Below are 22,699 nucleotides of genomic sequence, written 5' to 3'. Positions count from 1 at the left end.
AAGGGTGCTTCGTCTCCCTTCTCTCCCACTCATTCCTCTCTTTTTCCCCAGCTTCCCTGAAATATTATTAACAGATAACATTGTGTAAGTGTGTGTACAACATGATGACTTGATATGCGTATATATTGTGAAATGGTTACTGCGATTAGCCAACACAACCATCATCTCATATAGTTACAATTTGTGTGCGTGTGATGAGAACTTTTAACATCAACTCTTTTCGCAACTTACAAATATACAATATAGTATTGTGAACTATAGTCACCATGCTGTGCATTATGTCTCCAGAACTTACTCATCTTATAACTGGAACTTTGTACCCTTTGACCAACATCTTCCCATTCCCTCATCACCCCAGCCTTGGCAACCACTGCTCTACTCTTTGTTTCTATGAGTTTAGATTTGTTAGATTCCATGTATAAGTGAGATCATACAGTATTTATCTTTCTCTGTCTGGCTTATGTCACGTAGCATAGTGCCCTCAAATTTCATTCATTTTGTCACAAATGGCAAGATTTCCTTCTTGATTATGGCTGAATAATGTTCCAGTGTGTGTGTGTGTGTGTGTACACTACATTTTCCTTATTCATTCATCTATCCATGTCTTGGCTATTGTCAATGATGCTGCAATGAATCCCCCTGTCGTTTCACCTGCTGGCTCCTGCCCAGGCTTCAGGCCTCAGCTTAGACATTACCTCCTCCAAGAAGCCTTCCCTGATGCCAGGGCTGGGACTGGGGTGAGGGGAGCAAGGCATTCACCTTGGGCATAAAATTTAAAGGAGTTGAAGGATGCCAAAAAACTCAGTAATTAAGACAAATATTTTAATGTAAATTTAAAATCAAGATTAATGGAAAATGTCAATGATTGAATACATCAACATTTGAAATAACCACAGGCTCTGATGATCAGGACTAGGGTGAGACCAGTGAGGTGAGTCATCCAAGTGCAAGGTCAGATCTGGTCTTCAGTTTAGGTCTTGGTACTTTTCTTAATGTTGGATTGCATTCCTAGTCATTAATTTTGGGTTCCTAAAAAAATATTACACTCTATAAGATAGTGTGTTGATTCCTGAGCTTTTGCTGACCCCTGAAGTTTTGTGCCCAAGGTTAGTGCCTCACTCCCCACATCCTGTTTCCAGCCCCACCCTCCAAGTTTGCATTAGGTATCCTTCTGGGCCCTTCCACAGCACAATCACACAGTGTCATAAATACCTTCTCCCTCGCCATCACAACTAGGTTGTTCGGCCCTGGACAGCAGGACCCAAGTCCAGATCTCTGGTCTCTAGCACAGGGACTGGCCATAGCAGGTGCTCTGGTGGCACTGACGGCAGGAGAAATGGGGTGGATGTGGGCATGGGGGAAGGCCCATACCTACACCTGGGGGAGAGCTGGCAGATTCCTCCCGCCCTCTGAGGACGCTGGTCCTCTTGAGCTGATCACACCCTCAGACTAGCAGCTGTTGGCAGGGACATTGAAGGTGTACCCCACATGTGTATCTTCCACAGCACGGTGGGACATCACTAAGCAACCTTAAGTCTGGGTCTTAGCTTACGGAGTAGGATTCAGCTGTCTTCAGATGCTGGGTAACTTCCATTCGGTCTCTGAATGGCTGCAGTGACAGTCCTTGCCAGGGTCTCACACCCTGGGTAAAAGGGAACCCCTGGAAGAAGGAGGGCCTTACTGCTTGCTTCTCCAGATTAATTTGTCCCAGAGGCCCCTTCTTCCTTCCCTCGGAGACCCTACATTCTGGGGACCTAGAGCAAAGCCACCACCTTCCCGGGAGTGCCTCAGTGTGTGCCCCCAGGCCCTGCACAGGAAAGCCAGCATCAGAGGGGATCGGAGGTGCTTTCAGCAGGTGTGTGTGTAGAAGGTGAGGCCCAGAGGACTTGTGTGATGAGAAATGGGAGAGCCGATCTGTACATGAGCCCTTAGACCTGGCACCTGGCCTGGTCCACCCACTTTCCCTCACACCCGAGGACCCTAGATGTTTGACCGAGACACCACACACACACACACACACACACACACACACACACACACACTCACACACACACACACACACCCTTCTTTCTGCCAGCTCTCAGCAGGGAGCTGAAGGCCCTGCTTTGGGGGATAGCATGAATGTGACAACCAAGTGTCCGTCCATATAGGGCAGTGCACAGGGCCGCCTGTTAGGTCACACACGGCAACTTTGGGGACTGTGGCTCCTGGCAGCCCATAATGTCTACAGAAAAGCCAGGGTCCCTTTGGCCTGACAAGTCTGAGAAGGTGTCCAAAAACCTGCCGTTACTCCAGCCCCCTCTCTCCCAAATCATGGGGCTCTTCCAGTCCTCACCTACCATCTGTCACTTCACTCATTACTCCCGATGTTCCCCTCAGGATGCCTTCCTCCCTGGGAGCTGAGCTTCTCCTCCTCCCCTCTCTTCTGTCCTCCCCGTCCTCCCCTCCTGCCTCCTCCACCAACATCTCTCACACCAAACACAGGGCTGGTGGAAGTGGGGGTGTCTCCTCCGGAGGAAACTCCAGGGTCTTGGCCAGGACAGATTCCTTTCCTGGGGCGCCTGGGTCCCAAATGACTCTCCCGTGAGGCAGCCAGCCCGTTGTACCCCCTGAGCCCAGGCCCCAGAGCTGCCGCAGGGAACCCAGCCCAAGTCTGACTCACCACTGTTGAATCAGATGAACTTAAAAGCATAGCTAACAAGTCATTTGTTTCATTTTACCTGCCTCCATCTCAAATTGAATTTAAAAAAATACCTTCATGCAAGTGCTTCCCTATCAGAAAGCAGCCAATATTGATTCTCACTTAATCTCTGGTTTGAGGAGAGGCAGGCAGCCAAGCATCAGCTGCCTTCTCATCTCGTGCCTGCCACTGCCGCTCAGGAATGGACCACACTCAAGATCTGTCAGGTGGCGTTAGGAATACACATGCAGAGTCAAGTTCAGCAAGAGAGTCTCCAAACTTCAGGGCTTGTCAGCTGGTGGGACAGGCATCCCGAGAAGGAGGTAGACCCACCTTCCCGGAGTGAAAGCATCCCAGCACCTAAGAGCACTTTCTGTGGACTGGGGCTTGGGCATCTGACCGGAGGCAGGGCTGCTCCCTGAAGACCTGCCTGTGTCACTGGAAGCACTGACTCGTGGCCGAGGACTGCAGCTCCACAAGGGAATGAAGTCAACTTTTGTCTCTGTTTTCTTGTCTTCCTGTCTTTCAGAGATCGAGCAGGGCAGCTGCGGCGACCCCGGCGTGCCTGCCTATGGCCAGAGGGAAGGCTCTCGCTTTCGCCACGGTGACACACTCAAGTTTGAGTGCCAGCCTGCCTTTGAGCTGGTGGGGCAGAAGGCAATCACGTGCCAAAAGAATAATCAGTGGTCGGCTAAGAAGCCAGGCTGTGTGTGTAAGTGAGCAGGAGGGGCCCACATGGGGTCTCCGCCCAGAGGCAGGGGCCGGTCCCAGCTATTCCAGGGGCCTCATCCTTGGGAACCTTGTAGACGTAACATCACTCTGGTTGGTTTCTTCTATTCCTCACGACCCTCTTGGTGGGGTCCTCATTTCTGGCAGTGACATAGACTGTAGCACTGAGAAGGGTTGCCCTTGACATTTGGGGGCCTTCTTCAATGCCATCTTCCCTCCCTGGTGATCCTGGAGAGCAAGGTAGAGGCCACTGGGGCTCAGTTCACCAGGCTCAGACCCAGACATTTCCTCCTCACCCTCGTTGCCACCAGTGACACCAGACAGTCAAGCCAGGGTGGAAGGGACTAGGAAGTCCTGTAAGATTGGACTCTGTACCAGCCTCTAAGTGCTGTGGGGAGCCATGGCCTTGCCAGGACATAGGAAGTTTTCTCAAACTGCTTCCTCTTGGATTGGGTTTAGGGAGGGTGAGGAAGCTGTCTTTGGATTATTGATCTTTTGGCAAGAAAGTTGGAGTTGAGTGCTCTGTTCTATGGAAATAATGAGGAGGCCCATCTTTCTTATTCTTTGATGGGATGGTCATTCTTTCAGCACAAATAATACTTGAAGTCCAGGGTCCCAGTGGATTTGGCAAGTGTGCGGAGACTGTGTGTAGCTAAGAGTGGTGCAGGCTTGGTATCTATTGAGAAATCAAAGGATCCAGCTTTTCTGGGCTGTCACTTCTTCTCCCAACTCTCACTGCCCAGCCTTCTCCGTCTCTTTCAATCTGCTTCTTTTGGGGAAGGGCAGACAGCCTGACCCTCCGCTCTTCTCAGCCAGCTTCTTGGGGCCTCTGAGTGCTGAATACAAGGGAATGGTGGCCCCCAGCATTGGGGGAGGGAATAACCTTAGAGCAGTGGTTCTCAACCTTCCTAATGCCGCGACCCTTTAATACAGTTCCTCATGTTGTGGTGACCCCCAACCATAAAATTATTTTCGTTGCTACTTCATAACTGTAATTTTGCTACTGTTACGAATCGTAATGTAAATATCTGATATGCAGGATGTATTTTCATTGTTACAAATTGAACATAATTAAAGCATAGTGATGAATCACAAAAACAATATTTAATTATATATGTGTTTTCCGATGGTCTTAGGCGACCCCTGTGAAAGGGTCGTTCGACTCCCAAACGGGTCGCGACCCACAGGTTGAGAACTGCAGCCTTAGAGGCTATCAGGGAACATCTGTGCTGACAGAGTTTGGTGTATGAATTGGTGAGTTGGGTCACATCATTGTGATTATACTTTTCAAACAACAAAAAAATCACTTTGTTTAGTTTAACCCAGCATTTTTGATGACTTGTGAGTTTATGTAAAAATTCTTGCAGAGGTTTAAAGATCAAATCACTCTTAGGAACACATTAAACAAATCACTCTTATTGAAAATAATAAAATTGCATGAAATCTGCCCATCTCTGTGGCCTGACATGGTTAGAATAGAGTGCCTGGCAGTGTTTACCTCATAGCACACTGCACACCACGGGGACTGGAGGGGTAGAGCCAGCAGGAAGCAGCTCAGGGAGACAGGAACAAGGGGCCTAACAGTCATAGAGACCTTCTCCCCTCCCCCACCCCTCACCCCCCCCCCCCCCCCCTTCATGGCAGGAGCCAGTGAGTGGAGTGGAGCTCCGCTGGGCAGGTTGGAGGTAGGGCCTCAGAAGGTCAAGGCACAAGCTATGGGAGTCCAGGGTACCAGGGGGCTTCATCTCTGAAATCCAAGTACATAAAGTAAGGCAGGGAGAACTGGAAAGGGCAGAGAGCTGATGGGAATGAAGTGGTTGGCAGAACAGCCAGCTGCTTGCAAGCAGGATCAAGTTCCATGCCCCACAAACTGAGACCTGGAGGTAGCAGAATGCTACCTGGGGAGAGGGAGAAAGTGCTGTCACAAAGGACCTCCCAGGACTTACTTGACCCTTTGGTTCTTAGGAGTAGTTTTAGGAGATCTTTCTAGAACCTTCAGTAAGGGCAGAGGGCCAGCAGGCCCTTCGTTTCCAGGAGCAAGGCTGGTAGCTTCTGGGCGCTGGGCGCTGATGCAGACAGCTGAGAAGAAGGGGGCAGAGCTGTTCTGGCGAGTACCAGGCAGTGTTCTCTATGGTGTAAAATAAGGCGGAGGGGCCCCGGGCTTATTGATGAGAAGGGTGAAGCAGGCAGGCACTCTGGGGGCCAGTACAGTGTTTCTTTTTCTGGATGATTCTGAGACCTAGCGGGATGGCATCCCAAGGCAGTCCCATCACTCAGGTTTCCCTGGTCATTTGGACGGAGCAGGACACAGCTCACGTCTCAGGGATGATGGCTTCAGTGGAGGAGGCCAGAGAGCGCCAGTTGGCCCCAGGCCTTTGCACCACACAGCAAGGTTGCATTTGTATTTCATGAAAGTGAGGGGTGCCACTTGGCAACTCCACGGAGCTCCCAGCCCCCAAGCTGCTGTTTCCACAGGTTCTAGGCTTTGCCAGGGGAGGGGGCGGAGGCTCACAGGCTAATGAATGGTGAAAGGATGGTGATGAGCAAGTCTTGAGAAAACTTTGAATTCAAAATTGGAGACATGCTTCTTCTTTCCAGCTCAGCTGCATGACAGTGGCAGGACACCTTTGCTATGTATCCAAAAGGTAACTCTCCATTCTGGCTCCAAGAATTCTAAGCTTCTATGATTATATTTACAGAAAAAAAGGACCACCCTAGCTGGTTTGACTCAGTGGAAAGAGGATCAGCCTACAGACTAAAGGGTCCTGGGTTTGATTCCAGTCAAGGACATGTACTTGGGTTGCAGGCTCCATCCAGGCCCTGGTTGGGGTGTGTGCAAAAGCATCCAATAGATGTGTCTGTCTCACACTAATGTTTCTTTCTCTGTCTCTCCCTTTCACTCTCTCTAAAATCAATGGAAAAATATCCTCAGGTGAGGATTTAAGAAGAAAAGAAAAAGAGAACCCTGACATGAGCAGTTCTCACATTTTTCACAATAAATGCTTGGAGACCACTTCCTAAAATGGGTCATTCACACAGCAGGTCGCACTTTGAATGAGGGATAACGTTAAACTTTGGTGTCCTGCTCCTGACCCCAGATCAAATATATGATGATGTGATCAATAGGAAAGGGACATCTGTGAGCATCTATAAAAGTATAAAAGTACAGTCAGTCCCTGTGTTTTATAAAGCGGTCATAATGTAAATGCAAACGCCTCTCCTGCGTACGTCAGCTTAGGTGTCCGAAATTTTGCCCCGCACTAGTCATGATAAATATTAATGCAATACTTAGCAAACAAAGCTGTTCTTTCCTTCTGGAAATTAAGAAGGGGGTTGGGGAAATATTTTCATGGCTCAGATTTCTTTGAACAATTGTCCCCCAAAGTAGAAAGCAGTGCCTTGTTCTTCCCTTGAAACGTTTTCTTCAAAAACAACTCCTTTCCAGAGAATCGCCCTGCCGAGACTGCACAAATGCACGCTTTCCTTCATGTTTCAGCACATCTTCTGTAGCCAGCAGAGACTTCAGAATAATTGTGTTGGCTTTTGAGCTGCCCTCACAGTAGTAGACGCTCAATAGATGGTCTTTTTCCACGAGGTTTTAAAGAAGATGATGTTTCTCACAGTGCACAGCATTTTGAAAGAAGAGGTGGAGCCAGCGTCTTCCCTCTGAGTCTGTCTTCCTCCCTGGTTAATTCACTTGTCCAGGGATCCCTGCTCAGACTCAGTTGGAAGTAGCACCGCTCTCCATCCATTCAACAGGATTTGCTGTCTGTCCTGTGCCAAGCACCGTCCACTGGGTTCACAGCTGTTGAGTCTGCCAGGCAATGTGCGGAGCATGGTGTCCTGGGAGAAACCTCTGGCCAGGTGCACTTGTTCTTCACCTGCCCCAAGCTCTGACATTTCATCCCCTTTCCTACAAAAGCGTAGAGCCTTTGCCATGCAACCATTCCCCTGATTCCTCCACAAGGAGAGATACAATGAGGAAGATACAAATAACTCTGGTGGTGGGTGGTTGGCACAATACTTGATGCTTTGTTGATGGGCTAGCAGAGTGCTTCACACTTCACAAAATAGCCAGGAAACCAATTATCAATCCATTAGCAGCCACTTTCAAAAGCAGTTACAAAACAGCCTTCATCAGAGATATGCTGAGACTGCAGAATTGCAAGCTTGCCTTCGCCATCTTGTAAACCACCAGGAGACAGTGTGGGTCCTCATTGCTTAGTTCCTCCTGTCTATGGCATCTGTGTGAAAGGTGAGGACAGGGCCTCCTAGGATGGGGAAAGTGGAAGTTACAAATCTCGAGAGACGAAGGAGGGAGAAGTGGGCCCTTGGGTGCTCAAAGAAAATCTCACGGCAGAAATAGGGCTTGGGTTGGGGTAAAGGAAGGTGTTCTACACAGAGATGCTGTGGGAAATGGCCTCTCCTAGTACCTCCTGACTAGTCCTCTCTAGTTCTCCCCCCGAACAGCCCCTCCCCGGGACACATAGACACGCATTGCTGGACAGAGGAGTGGATTGGGTCATAGGGTCATCAGTATTCTCAACCTCATCACTGCTGACATTTTGGACCAGGTGATTCTTTGGGAGCAGCCTCATGTGCTGCACGATGTTCAGAAGGACCCCTGTCCTCTACCCACTCGAAGGCGGCAGCCCACACACATGCCCCTCCAACAGTTGTGACAGGCCCAGGGAAAACACCACCCAAGATCAGGAAGCACTGGTCTAGGATAATTTACTCTTACCAAATTCCAAATATGAAGAAATCTGGGTATTTGCATTTTAAGTGAGACTATGACCAAACTCAGGGGCCTATAGAATTGTGACAGTGAGAAAGCGTGGGGTAGGGGCAGATGCCGATATTTATTAGATGTTTTATGTCATTGGGAAGATGTGACTCTTCCCTATAACTTAATGGAATATTTATTCTCTTATTTTATAGATGAAAGCAAATTCCAAGGAGGCAAGATCACTAGCTCAGAGGTTATGGAGCCATTAAGTGATGGGCTGGAATTTGAACTGTTAGTGATAGAGCAGGTTCCTACTCCTAATCTTGCTACCTCTCCATTGTGCTCAATTTCCAGAGCCCAAGGGGTCATCTGCAGGAGGAAGGGTAAGAAGTCTTAGGCAAAAGTATTAGGCCAGAGCACGGAAGCTAATCTTCGGCTGAGTTATTCCCATGAAGTAAGCAGATTCATGAGGGCGAGATCCATAACCTTTGTTGGAACTATGCCAGTGTGCACTATACCAGTGTAGAAGCCTTTTCCTAATCTTTACTTTCTTTCCTTCCTTCTCCTCATCCATTTATCCACCCATTTTTGATTTATTGGGCACCTGCTATGTACAAAGTCAACTGCATAGGAGGGATGACTCTTCTTGGTCAAATTCTAAACTGGGGGACCTCTGGGGATGAACCTGCTCAGGGAGGTTGAAGGGGGAGTTTCTTAGCACCCTGTCCTATACAATGTGTATAACTCCATTTCACATTGGCGTATCCGGAGCAACACAGGCTTTTGGTACATTCTATTCTTTAAAAGTTTAAATAAATTTAAAAGGTTAAATAAATACAGTACTCTTAATTTCGCATCCTCAAACCCAAACCCAAAACCATGGCTAAAAAAAACTTGGCCATTCTTGTATTCTTATCCATGTACACGCATATTTCACGTGGTGTTAATCAAAGTGAGCATACTATCTTGCATTCTGTGTTTTAAGGTTCACATTGTGTTGCATATCTTGCCAGGCTTCTGCACGTCTTTCATTGTTATCGTTCTTAACATCTGAGGACTATTCTGTCTAATGAATGGACCATCACTTAGTCAGCCAGTTATGTTCTATTATGTTCTGTAGGGCTCTACTGACCATCCTAATGCTTATGGCTGTTTTTTTTCTTCTCTTGAATTATTTCTAGGAGTGAGGTTATTGGGCCAGGGTAGGAACAGTTTTATAACTCCTACTGTATATACTCTTTTCCCCCTCTGGAATGGCTGCTGTGCTTTCTTTTTTTAATTTTTAATTTATTGGGGTGATATTGGTTAATAAAATTTTATAGGTTTCAGATGTACAGTTCTGTAATACATCATCTGCATATTGTATTGTGTGTTCACCACCCAAAGTCAAGTTTCCATCTATCACCATCTATCCCCCCTTTACCCTCTTCTGCCTCCTCTAGCCTCCCATTCCCTGTTGTGGTCACCATACTGTTGTCTGTGTCTTTGAGTTTTTTTGCTTTTTGTTTTACTTAATCGCTTCACCTTTTTTTCACCCCACCATCCAACCCCCTCCCTTCTAACAGCTGCCAATCTTTTATTGCTCCCCAATGGTGTGTGCCAGTTCATAATGCCAGCAACAACAGCGCTAAGGTTAAGAATAAAATTCACATAATACATGCCCTTCCCACTTAGAAATGTGGCCTGTTTCTCTTTTATGTTCATCTTTCTAAATAAAGCAACTTTGTGGTTTTCTTCATAGAGTTCATATATATCACTTATAACCTTTATCAGCATCGCCAAACCTCAAGTATTTGTGTGGCCTTTTAATAATGGCAATTTTAATGGGTGTCAGTTGCATATATTCCCTACAGCTTACCCTTGTCGACTTCTGCAACGTGCCAAATGTTATGATAGTACTGCAAATTCAGAGATGATTCGGGCATAGTTCTTGACCTCAAAGAGCTCACTCCAACAAGAAGACAGACATAATTATGTAAATTAAAGTGGGCTCTCGTGGTTCAAAATGTAGTTTCTCAGAAAGCACTGGTGATGAGAGGTGTTTAGGATCGCCCCCATGAAGACTCATTCTTTTACTTAACACATAGGCTTTGCGTGCATATGAGGCAACAGCCCTTCTCACAGAGCATGGACACACGTCATCGCTGTAAGAATAGCTGGGCCTGGAAGACAGGAGGACAGAGTTGGAGCCCCGGTGAAAGGGGGGCCATCCGAGTGGCAGTGTTGAGTTCTGAGAGAAGCCATGGGGTTTGAGCCTGTGCAAAGGGGATATATAGACAGACACAAACGTGTTGCACACACATGCACTGCTAGCCTGGGTATTTGATTTGCAGTGCTTCCTAAAAGCATTGGCTGATATCAACTGTATGTGATGAAAGAAGGGAGGTGAGGTCTGCAGAAGTAGGTTTGAGAGCCTGTGGGCACCCTGGGCCAGAGGCATGGCCCTGTTGAGTAAGAAGTGTGAAAAGCGTGTCGGCATTTTCAGACAGGACCCTGGACAGAGACCCAGTCCTGGCCCTTGTCCAGCTGGGCTGGGTCCAGCTCTGTGTAGCAATTCCTGTGTAACAACTGTCTGTACTGACTTGGAGCTTCAAGAATGTTGTGTTGGCATTTTCCTTTCTAGTTTGAAGGCGTTGCTATTTCTATATTGTGGATAGAAACTCTTCTTGGCATTTTTATACATAATTTCCCAATCTCTTGTTCTCCTTTTTTCTTTTGCTAGTTTGCATTGTACAGTCGTTTTACATTTTTATATAGACAAATCGCTCCATATTTTTTATTTCTTTTCTTAGCTGACATTATCATTCCGCCACATGTCTGAGAAACAGTTTGTTCTATTTTTGGTTATTTCTCGTCAACTTGATATTTTTAAAATATATAATTTGTTAATCCATCTGGAGTGTATTTAGATGAATGTATAATATTGTGCCAACTATTATGCAGTTTTCCAACATGATTTATTAAGTAATTCATTTCTCTTGTGATTTGAGGGAAATGAATTGTTTTATCACACACTGAATCCTCAAATGTAGTTAAGTCTGTTTCTTGAGTCCCCACTTTGTTCTGCTGCTCTATTTCTATCTTTGCACTGGTATTGAATAATTTTAATTGTTGTTTTAGAATATGTTCTAATATCTGGCAGAGCTGGGAACGACTCCTTCCTCCCTTAATTATTTTCTCTTTCAGAACATTCATTGTGATTCTCATCTGTTTGTTGTTCAAGATTAATTTTAGAATCATTTTGTCAGAGTGGAAAAAAAATCCTATTGAGAGGTTGTATGTGCGCTCCTATTATACTATAAATTAACTTGTGGAAAATAGGCATTTTATAATGCACAGCCTTCCCGTCCAGAAGCACGGCGTGCCGCTCTCTTTGTTCATCTACTTTCGTTTTTCTAAATATAACGGCTTTGTGGTTTCCTTCATATAGGTCACATACATCGCCGGCTACCTTTATTTTTTAATAGGCAGGTTTTCCCTCTCTCCCTGCGCGACCGCAGTGCCCTGTACACAGGTGAAGCGTGTCCCGTTTTCTCTCCTCTCCGCACCTGAACCCTGGCATTCCCTGCAAATAAATAATCCCAGATTTCCCGGGACAAGTGTAATTTCAAGCAGCCTTTCTTTTGGCTCAGAAAAGATGATCACAATAGCTAGAGTCCTTGGAAATTGCTTTTTCAGATATTCGGAGCCAGAATTGGGGTCAGCTGAGGTTTGAAAGCCTCAGCCTCTGTGTGGGGGGATGAGATTTCTGGGGACCCCTTGTGATGAGGGGCCAGGCCACCATAAGGGCTGTGTGCACTTCATCTGCTGATGCGACATTCACCTCCTTTCTCTAGGCTTCACTAAAGGTCCCGTTAACTCCCAGGTGGCCCCAGGACAGAAGCAGAGGACCTTGGCATTGCTTTGGTTCACATTTGTATTTCAGGCCAATTCATGGAAATTGAAACCCAGCATGTGTAGCTCTGGGGCCCTCCCTCTGTTACCCAGCCCTCAGGAGCCGCAACACTGAAGACCTGTGCTTTCACTATGCTAGTGATATGCAGAGTTGGGGGTGCTCTGTAGTAGGGCCCCCAGGAACCCAAAGGGGTCATTTCCTTGAGCAGAAAGTCCACGGTGGTGGCTGGGGGTAAGGAGGGGAGGATTGAGCTCCTGGACTGTGGACTGGGCACTCAGGTGTGGCTGGGAAGGGTGCTGGGCCTGCAAGGGAGCTGGGAAGGGTAAGCCCTTGTGAGTGAGGCCAGGGCTGGGAGGGCTGACCCTAGGTGAAGGGATGGCTATAATGGTGGCTGTCATTACTTCCTAACAGAATGACCAAGAGTCAACATTTGCCCTACCAGGTCAGTGGGGGTCATTTATCGCTTGTTATATTTATTCTTAAATAGGCAGATACCCTGTGGGGGAAGGCGGCTCCGGGGTTGGATTTGGCCCTCATCCGGGGGAATCCAGGGTCCCTGCACAGCCAGAAACTGCAGTTTCAGAAAGAGCTTCCCTCACAGTCGGGAATGGAGAGGAAACCAAGAAACAGCTGGGACACACATGGTAGGGCAGGGTGGCAGACAGGGCGGGTCCTGAAATTGTGTGGGTCTATGGGTGTGTTGGGCGCCTCAGAAGCCCACTAGATGCCAACTCTGCAGAACCACACACACCCCACCACACTGGTTTGAGGGGATGGGACTTCCCTGTGACTGTCAGGCTTAGCTGCGCTTGGCTCAGGACCTGGCTGTAAGAAGTGAGCCGTGTAATAAAGGTCTTCAGTGTGTCCGGGCGAGGCCCATCAGGCAAAACCTGGCTAAAGCGATGGCGCGCAGAGGAGGCTGCCAGCACATCCAAGGAAGTAGAGCCGCCCAGGCCAGTGTGGGCCCCACACATCGGCTGTTATCTTTATGATTACATAGGCAGGAACGTCACGGGGGAAACAGGCGTCTTTGGTGGTCATATCCAGTCTAAAATGGACCCAAACCCAGCTAATCATTAGAATCATTCATGGGCTTTTTATTTTATTTTATTTCATGGGCTTTTTAAAATACAGAATTCTGGCCTGGCTGGTCATGGTTAGATTCCCAGTCAGGGCACATGCCCGACTTGTGGGCTCCATCTCGAGTGTGGGGCTTGCGGGCTCTATCCTCAGTGTGGGCCATGCAGGAGGCAGCTGATCAATGATTCTTTCTCATCCTTGATGTTTCTATCTCTCTCTCCCTCTCCCTTTCTCTCTGAAATCAATAAAAATATATTTATTTTTAAAAATACAGAATTCTGGCCACATCACCAGAAATTTGATTCAGCAGGTCTCAGATGAGGGCCAGGAATTGTAATTCTAAACTCTTCCTAGGTGATCTTGGGCCACGTTTGCGAACCTCTAATATGGAACATACTGTGTGCCAGTGGCTTGGCGGGGTCATTCCTGAGGGGTTCCTTCCCCTGACAAGCTGGCAGCCCCTTGAGGCGTGGTGGGGCAGTGATGCCTGCGGTGATATGTTATCACTAGGAGGCTGGGGCTGCCCTAACACAGTTGTTATGATGGTGGTAGCCTCCTGGAGTTCTAGGAACGTTGGCCGCCATGTTGATAACTGGAGGGGAATGGAACACAAGGTCCTGGACGCTGACATTGTAACTGATGTTGTGATTGCCCACCTTTCATTTCATTTGAATATGACAGTGGGGGGCAGGGACTGCTGTGCACCTGGCCTTGTGCTGGGCACTGGGAGAGCAACAGACATGATTCTCACAGGGTTCTTGCCCTCCAAGAGCTCATAGTCTAGTCTAGTGAGTGTGACAAGCACATACTTTTATTACAAAGCAGTCTTGGACTTTTCACAATAATAGATGTGGCCACAAAATGCTACCAGAATATAGAGGAAGAGAGATTTAGTCCAACTGGAAGATTCTCACATGAGCAAAATTTCAGCCCATTCCAGCCGAGGGATCTGTCCAGAACTAAACTGTAAACACAGTTGAGCACAGGACCCAGTCCAAAGGCCATGTTCCTACAGCTGGGAGTCCTGGTCCAATGCATCCTACGACCATAGCTAGCTAACCTGGTGGATAAACTGACAAAGCCTTAGGGTCTAAACCAGGGCTGTGAGCTGTTTATGGGGGAATGGGATATATCTGACATGCTCACTTCAGCTTTTGCCTTTGGGATCAGAATGAACAGGTCCTTTACTCTGTAAAATTTTCAAACTTATGTGTATGTGAGGTGTGTTCCCAGGGCCCCGACGCAGACCCTGCCTTCTCTACTGCGCTCTGCAGGGTCTGACTCAGAAGCTGTCAGGATCTGTTGACATAGCTTCTGGCTCAGGAGCTGCTGCCTGCAGCACTGGCAGTACCTGCCCCCACTCCGTGAGCCTCCAGGCAAATGTGTCATCTCACTTGGTCAGAGCAGCGCTGGCTGCTGTGGTGCCTTGGCCTCCATGGTTCCTGGGGGAGCCACTGCTCACCTTTTCTAAGCGTGGCTTTCTGGGAGAGCCTTGGGCTACCCCTCCTGGGACTCTAGGCTCTTCCTCCAGTCCCTTTGTACAAGGGCGGTCTTCTGGGGGCTCAGGCAATGGGCTCAGGAAGCAGGTTGCTGCCTGGGCCACTGGTTAACTCCCATTTGCTCTGGGAGTCAGCTAAGGCTCCACCATGGTCTTGAAGGCAGCTCTCTCCAGCTAATTGTAAACTCCCCTGGATCATTGTAGATTCCCTGGAAGGAAATCTAAACATCTTTTTTTTTTTTTTTAATTCTCACACGATATTTTTTCCATTGATTTTCAGAGAGTGGAATAGAGGAAGGAAGGGAGGAGAGAAAGAGAGAGAAACATCGACCTCCCGCACGCACCCCGACCAGGGCTGGGGAACCTGCAACTGAGTTATGTGCCCTTGACTGGGAATCGAACCTATGACCCTTTGGTCTGCAGGCCAGTGCTCTAACCACTGAAAAAAACTGGCCAGGGCTAAACATACTTTTTCTGATCGTGGTGAGCAGCCACTAAGTGCTGTCTTTTAGTCCAGGAGAAGAGAACATTCTAGAAAGAGAAAATAATCTCACTAAGACATGGGGTTTCCCTTGCACATTTTAGGGTTATACGTAGTTTAATGTGGCTGGATGTAGGGGGCAGCCAGGAGGTGGAAAATAAAGATTAAAGAGATAGGCAAGTGTCTTAGGTCTTTGGGGGTCTTTTGAGCCCTTCTGAGGAGTCTGGGCTTTATCCTCTGTGTGATTGGGAGTCTTTAAATTTAGAGTTCCAAGCAAGGACGTAACGTCATGAAAATGTGTGATTTACAAAATTCACTCTGAGGCCAACATGGAGGATGGATTCAAAAGGAGCGAGGTTTACAGCCGAGAAGCCAGGTAGACAGCTGCAGTGGGAAGAGGGCCTCAGCCTAAGAGGGGCGTGATGAGGGTGTGACTAGTCCAAGAGGTACTGACAGATAGAATCAACAGAAGTGTGTAACTGATAGAATATGGGATTGAGGGAGAAGGAGCTGATGTATTTTGCTTAGGCAACTGGGTATTGTCATTCATGGAGATAAGGAATGAAGGAGGCTTCAGAACATGATAAGGCATTCAATTCGGGACAAGCATTTGAGGTGCTAGTGGGATCACCCTGGAGAGATGTCCATCAGTCTTACACTGAGTCTGGAATGTGCAGGAGGGTCTGGGCTACTAGTATTTACTTGAGAGGCAGTTGCGTACAGGAAGAGGAGTTGGGAAGCAAGAAGAGGGCAGAGGGAAAGCCCATAACTCAGGGATAGTAGGTCTGAATCATTGGCTGATGTCAGGGAACATTCAGATCCTAGAACAGTGGTTCTCAACCTTCCTAATGCCACAACCCTTTAATACAGTTCCTCATGTTGTGGTGACCCCCAATTTCATTGTTACAAATTGAACATAATTAAAGCATAGTGATTAATCACAAAAACAATATGTAATTATGTATGTGTTTTTCGATGGTCGTAGGTGACCCCTGTGAAAGGGTCGTTGGACCCCTAAAGGGGTCGCGACCCACAGGTTGAGAACTGCTGTCCTAGAATCTAAGAGAACTCGGTTGGGGGGAGAAGACTAGGAGTTCAGTTTTGGATCTGTTACTTTAATTGCTCTGATAAAATCCACACTCATTATCTAAAAGACTTTCGCCGTCCTCTCCAACTCATCCCTTGTGCCTGGCTGTGGTTCATCTTGCTATGTCACATCAGCCTCCCCTCCACCCTTCACATACACCGAGCCCATTTCCTCCTCGGGCCTTTGCACTTACAATCCCCTCCACCTGGAGTGATCCTCGCTTAGGGTAGCTGGCTCCTGCCAGGCCACCTCCTCGGACAGGCCATGCTGACCCCCTTATTGACAGGAGGCCACCCCACTCCATTCACTTTTTCCCCTCTGCCCTGTCTTATGTTCTTTGCCACCTATTAGAATATAAACTTCATGAGGGCTGAGGACTTGGTTATCTTCTGGTTGGTTGTCAAGGCATACCTAGAGCTGTGACTGGCACACAGCAGGGACTCCATTAATCCTCGACCCAAGTGAGATGTTTCAGAGACCATTGGATATATAGGTCTGGAGCTTGGAAAACAGGTCTGTCCTGGAGGCATACTTTAGGAGTTGTGTGTGGGATGGGGTACTCTAGGGAGCGTGCAGTGTGCAAAGATGACCCCGAAATAGAGGGTGTCCCCAAAAATGTAGACACACACTTTGATTCATTATAAAGGCAGTGTTTATTAAAGTACATTTCATTTTCAAAGTGGAGCTATCAGCTGTTAAAGTGTGTATACATTTTTTGGGACCCCCTGTAGATCCTTTCATGTCCTAGATGTGAAGTCAGGTGGGAGAGGAACGCTTTCAGAAGACTGTGAAGGGGCAGCTAGAAAAGACGGACAGACCTCTGGGGCACAGAATGAAAGTTTCAGGAATATAGGAGGGATCAGCTCTGATGAGTGCCCTGCTAATTTAGCTCAGGACAGCAGCCCCCAAATCGTGCCTGCCTGGGTGCTGGGGATTGGACCACACCCCCTCCCCCATAAAGAAAGGAATACAAAAACTTGAGCACAATCCATGGCTTCGTAACCCAATAAGAAGACATTCTGTGTGCTTAGGAATGCATGGCCAGCATTGACCATTTATCCCAGAGACTCCTTTTGGAATGTGTCTGAGTTTCTAGAAGGCATCCTCCATGTCCTCCTCAAGAGAACCAAGTCTTAACTTAATCCAATTTGTGGTAAGGATGAGCCCTGCCGGGCGATCACTCTCACCCCTCACGCATGTGACCTTGAGAACCACGCACAGCCTCTGTGGGCCCAATGAAGTTAAATGATGCCTTCCAGCAGCTCCAGTGCCAGAGATGACGTTAAGACAATGCAGATGAAAACTAACATACACTGAGCTTCTGAGCAGAAAGAGGTGCAAGAAATTCAAGGGTGAGTTTGTAAGGCCTCTGCTTCCAGTGCAGCTGTACGTTAATAAGCAGAGCTGCCTCAGTTTACTTGTCCAGAGAGACCCAATGAAGCAGGGATAATCCGATGGGGCCTGTCCTGCTTGAGTGAGCACTGCTGGAGAAAATCACCCAAGCAGGCAAATTGGCGCTGCTACAAATCCGTGGCACCAATCTCAATCAAGCCTGCAGCAGAGCCAAGCAGTCCATCTGTGTTTCTCAAGGCAGTCTATTCTCTCTTCTCCATGGAAGCTATCTCGAGCATTCTCCACTCTCCAGCCCACGAACAGCCCCCTCTCCTCACCTTGCACCGGAAAATGACCTGGTCTCCCACCTCCCGGAAAACATCTTCGACTTCCAAATATCAAAGGCACAGCCTGCAGATCATCCCAATCCCCCTCCTTCCTTCCTCTCACCTCTCCACCTTTTATAACAGATTCGCACTCTTCTCTCCCATCAAAAACCAACCTCCCTATTGACTGTACATCCCATTCAGGCTTTAGAGCAGGGACCTTCAAGCACCTTTAATTCACAGTAAGAAGTGCAACACAGTACACACTCGCACATAATTGAAACACGATCCACAAACAGCACTTACCTTTTACTACCTGTGATGCACTCAAATATTTTCCATTCTCTTCCTTTTCCTTTTTTTTTTCTTTTAGCATCCAGCTCATGACCCACCACATCTCTTTCATGACCAGTCACTAACAGTGGGCTGCAACCCACTGTTTCAAAAATGTTGCTATAGATTCTCCATCACCTCCCTTATACCTTGTGTAATTCATCCTCCTCCTGTTTCTTCAGCCTCTCTCTTTCTGCCAAGCCCTTATCATCATCATTTACATTTTCTCAGGTCTGGCCTGGGTAGCTCAGTTGGTCCCAGTGCACCAAGGTTGCAGGTTTAATCTCCATTCAGGGCATATGCAGGAAGCAACCAATCCTATATAATAAAAACCTAATATGCTAAGTGTCTGGTCGTTCGTTCAACCAATCAAAGTGTAATATCCTAATGATATGCTAAGGCCACTCAACTGCTTGCTATGAAGTGCACTGACCACCAGGGGGCAGACAGTTGACTAGTTGCTATGACGTGCACTGACCACCAGGAGGCAGACGGAGAGTCAGTTTCAGCCTAATCCCACAGGCCAGGCCAAGGGACCCCACTGGTGCATGAATTCGTGCACCAGGCCTCTAGTGAATGTATAAATAAGTGGAACAACAAATCAGTGTTTCTTTCTCTCTCTCTATCTCTCTCTCTCTCTCTCTCTCTCTCTCTCTCTCTCTCTCTCTTTTCCCCTCTTCCTCTTTCTTTCTCAAATAAAAAAATAGTTTTAATTTAATTTTTCTCATGTCTCTCTTATCTTAAAAGTAAAGATCTTTCTTCATACCCACATCTTGCCCATTCTCTGAGATTCTTTGTCACATCCAGACTTCTTTGACAGGTTGTCTTCCCTTGCTGTGTTCATTCCTTGCCTCCCAGTCCCTTGTCACCCCATCCATTTTGACCTCGGTGTCCACCACCCCTGGAAACTGCTCTCTGAGGTCATCAATGAGCCTCTTGTTGCAAAAATCCAATGGGTTGTGTGTGTATGTGTGTGTGTGTGTGTGTGTGTGTATGTGTGTGTGTATATATATATATATATATATTTATTTTATATTGATTTCAGAGAGGAAGGCAGAGGGAGAGAGAGATAGAAACATCAATGATGAGAATAGTTTTATCAGCTGCCTCCTAAACACTCTCACAAGGGATCAAGCCCACAACCCAGCATGTGCCCTAACCAGGAATTGAACCATGACCTCCTGGTTCATAGGTCAATGCTTAACCATTGGGCCATGCTGGCCAGGCCAGTGGGTTGTTTTCCATCCTCCTAGTTGTATCTCAGAACTGACAGCCCTTCCTCCTTCTGGAAGCCACTCTTTGTTTTTCCTTCTACCTCTTGGCTGCTTTGTCTCCATCTCCCCTGCCAGCTTCTCTCAATCTTTTGCAAGTTTCCATGTGGTGGTGTTACCAATTGGATAGCTCTGTTGTTTGAAGTTTTTGGTTTTTAAAATACTGCACATTTTCCCACATCTTTATTGACCAACTTTATTCCTTTGTTAGTCACCTCTTAATTTCCTTGGTCTATATTTATATTTTGAGTGTTTATCTTTCTAAGGAATTATAGTTTGTTATATGTTAAACATAGTAAATATTTAACTGTAATAACTTGCAAATACTTTATCTCCAAATGTTTTTCATTTCTGTAATTGAAAATATTGTTTCCCTTATGGTTTCTAACTTGGGTATAATGCTAAGAAAGTCCTTTCCCTACCTCTGAGATTATACAAATATTCCTCATATTTTGTCCTAGTACTTCTATGGCACATTGAGTGAGGTGTGGATCTAATTTTTCTACAACTTGTTAGCCATTTGTCCAAGCATCCTTTATCAAGCAATCGGCCTTTACCCTGGTCACTTGAAAGCCTATTTTATCATATACTAAATTTTTAGATGTACGTTTCTGTTTCTGAGCTTTTTTGGTTCCAGTGATCTCTCATGTGAAGCTACTACAATACAGATTTTATTATTGCATCTTTATAATATGATTTTACATCTGAGCTGGCAAGCCCTCCTTTCACTGGGAGAAAGTAGGTCTCATTGTTGTGAGCTTGGGCTCTGGAACCAGTTTGACTGGGTTCATGTCCGAGTCCTATCACTTACATGCTGTGTGACTGTTTACTTGAACGTGGACTAGGCTTCTGCATCTGTAAAATGGGGGTAAAAGTAGTATCCACCGCAGAGGGCTGCTGTGAGGGCTCGTGAGTTAAAGCACTCTTAAGAATGTTGCAGGTTTAATGTCCACTCCGGGCACATGCAGGTGGACATGTGCCCGGAGTGGACATTAAACATACAACACTCTTAGAATGCCACCAGCACCTCATAAGTTTTTATTTCTCATATCTCTCAAGGAGAGCTTGCCTATTTTCACCTATTTGTTCCAATAGATCTTACGATTTTTTAAGTTTAGGGGGGTGGGGAGGAATGGACTGAGTCTTGCCTGGACTTGTTATATTTATACAATGATTTAAGGATTATTGTCATCTTAACAATATGAAGTCATCATCCAGGAAAATAGTTTCTCTCTCATTTTTAAATTTTCTTTTCTAACTATCCAGAAGTGCTGTTGTTTTCATTATACAGGTCATGTTTGTTTATTGTTTTAGGGCTGAATTTGATCTGCTAGTGGTTTGCATATAGGATTTTTTCTTTTTTTTACACTGTGAGTGTGTTGGTGTGTGAGTTAGGGGTGTGTGAATACATGTATCATCCATACTTTTGGTAGGATTATTTGTGTCAAGATTAATTTTAATGGCTTTACTATTATGGTTTTTTTAAAAGTCTAAAGCTCTAGCCTCTTACTCCCTAGGTATTTTTCAGTTTTCTTATGTTTTTCTCTTCTCACAATTTTGTTGATTCAGAATTTCCTTGGAGATTCTCCATTTTGTCAATATTTCAAATTTATTGGTATATTATACAAACTATTCTTTTATAATTGGCTTATATCCTTAATTTATTGTCCTATCTGTGTTTCTATATCTTCTCTCTATTTATTGAGTAGGCCAGAGAGAAGTTTATATTTTATTGATCTCTATTCTTTCTGCTTTTATCTTTACTAAGTTTACTTTCCCTTCTCTCCCTAGTATTATTTAGTTATTCTCTTTGTAACTTTTTGAGTTTAAACATTAATTTCACTTTTTTATGTATTATTATTTAATAATGAATAGGGCTATGAATTTGCTCTTAAATATGGTTTTGGCCTATTATCATCATTATTATTATAAGTAGCCTGTATTGACAGCTTTTGTTGTTTCTTTGAACTCAAGAACTTATTTAGGAAAAGGTTTTATAAATTTTCAAGTGATTAGGATTTTTATTTATCATTTTATTATTGGTTTCTAATTTATTTGAACTGTGAACAGAAAATGTATCCCAACAGTTTTTCCTTTGTGGAGGACTTTATGGAGATTTTCTTACAGCCTAATATAAAGTCCATTTCTGTAGTATTTCACAGGCACTTGTAAATAAGGTGATGTTCCTTGTTTGAAGTTAGAGAGTCTCATATAACACATTCACACTCAAAGTGTTTTACAGATCCTCTCTATATTTATTTACTTTTAGCCTCAGATGAGTATATCTTTTTTTAATTCTTATCTATTTTTTAAACAGTTCGTTTTGTCTGTTTCAGTGCTTTGGGGCATAATGTATCATAACTGTCGTATCTTTAATTTAGAATGCGAGCATCATCCATTTTTCGAATATCATCTTTGAATTTTGTTTTGCTCTACCAGTCCGCTAGAAATTGAGTTATCATTTTGAAAGCAGGGAAGCTAGCAGTGACAATACCAGAAGAAAAGATAATAAAGAGGTTTTTTAAAAAAGCTTTTTATTTTCTACTCAAGAGCATATTAAATAATAACTTGATATTATGCACAATTGTTGCAGCCACTTGTTAATGAGTTTTCTACTTTATTATTTTTCAAAATTTTGAGCCATGTGGGAGCCTTTTAATATAAAGGTTGCTCCAAAATCAAGATCTATTTGCACAACCTGGTGACTCCTTCCAAAGGGCTTTGGAGGCACCTCATTTTCATCTTTTAACCTGGGTGATGGATAGTGACGAGATCCAATCACAACACTTTTTGTTTTTCATATTTGTGACACTGAGAAGTAAACTCTATTCTGTAACAGAAGTGTTTCAATATAACATCTACACTAATAAAAGACAAAGATGCTAATTGACCATACCTTCGTTATGCCCATCAGCCAATCAGAAGAATATGCAAATTAACCCAACAAAGGTGACCATTAAATTTGCATACTGCAGGCAGGGCGGGACAGCGCCATCCGCCGCCCGCCCAGCCGCCATCCAGGCCTCCCATATGTGACCCGGGGCAGCAGCGATCTGCCGGCCGCCATCCAGGCCTGCTGTGTGTGACCCAGGGCAGTGGGGCAGGGCAGCAGTGCCATCTGCCGGCCGCCTGGCTGCCGTCAGGGCCTCCCATGTACGACCCGGGGCAGCGGGGCGGGGCAGCAGCACCATCCACCGCCCACCCAGCTGCCATCCGGGCCTGCAGTGTGCAACCCGGGGCGACACGACCTAGAGCGGG

The 22,699-nt window shown here is 45.9% G+C and overlaps 2 protein-coding genes across 2 annotated transcripts in view; both read left to right on the top strand.

The window, feature by feature from the left end:
• LOC118675072 (CUB and sushi domain-containing protein 2-like) overlaps positions 1-4,360 on the top strand; it is a 347,464-nt gene extending 343,104 nt beyond the window's left edge. Inside the window, exon 13 of the mRNA XM_036347222.1 lies at positions 3,210-4,360. Within this exon, the coding sequence (XP_036203115.1) occupies positions 3,210-3,400 (191 nt within the window). The 3' untranslated portion in view covers positions 3,401-4,360. The remainder of the gene's footprint in view (positions 1-3,209) is intronic.
• A 1,296-nt stretch (positions 4,361-5,656) lies between these two features.
• Positions 5,657-22,699, top strand: part of LOC118675069 (CUB and sushi domain-containing protein 2-like) — a 38,240-nt gene continuing 21,197 nt past the window's right edge. The window contains exon 1 of the mRNA XM_036347214.1: positions 5,657-5,801. Coding sequence (XP_036203107.1) covers positions 5,657-5,801 — 145 coding nt within the window. The remainder of the gene's footprint in view (positions 5,802-22,699) is intronic.

This window comes from Myotis myotis, unplaced genomic scaffold (assembly GCF_014108235.1).
Source record: "Myotis myotis isolate mMyoMyo1 unplaced genomic scaffold, mMyoMyo1.p scaffold_m19_p_2, whole genome shotgun sequence".
Classification (NCBI taxonomy): Eukaryota; Metazoa; Chordata; class Mammalia; order Chiroptera; family Vespertilionidae; genus Myotis; species Myotis myotis.
The sequence above is the reverse complement of the archived record's forward strand: the minus strand, read 5'-3'. Positions and strand labels throughout refer to the sequence as shown.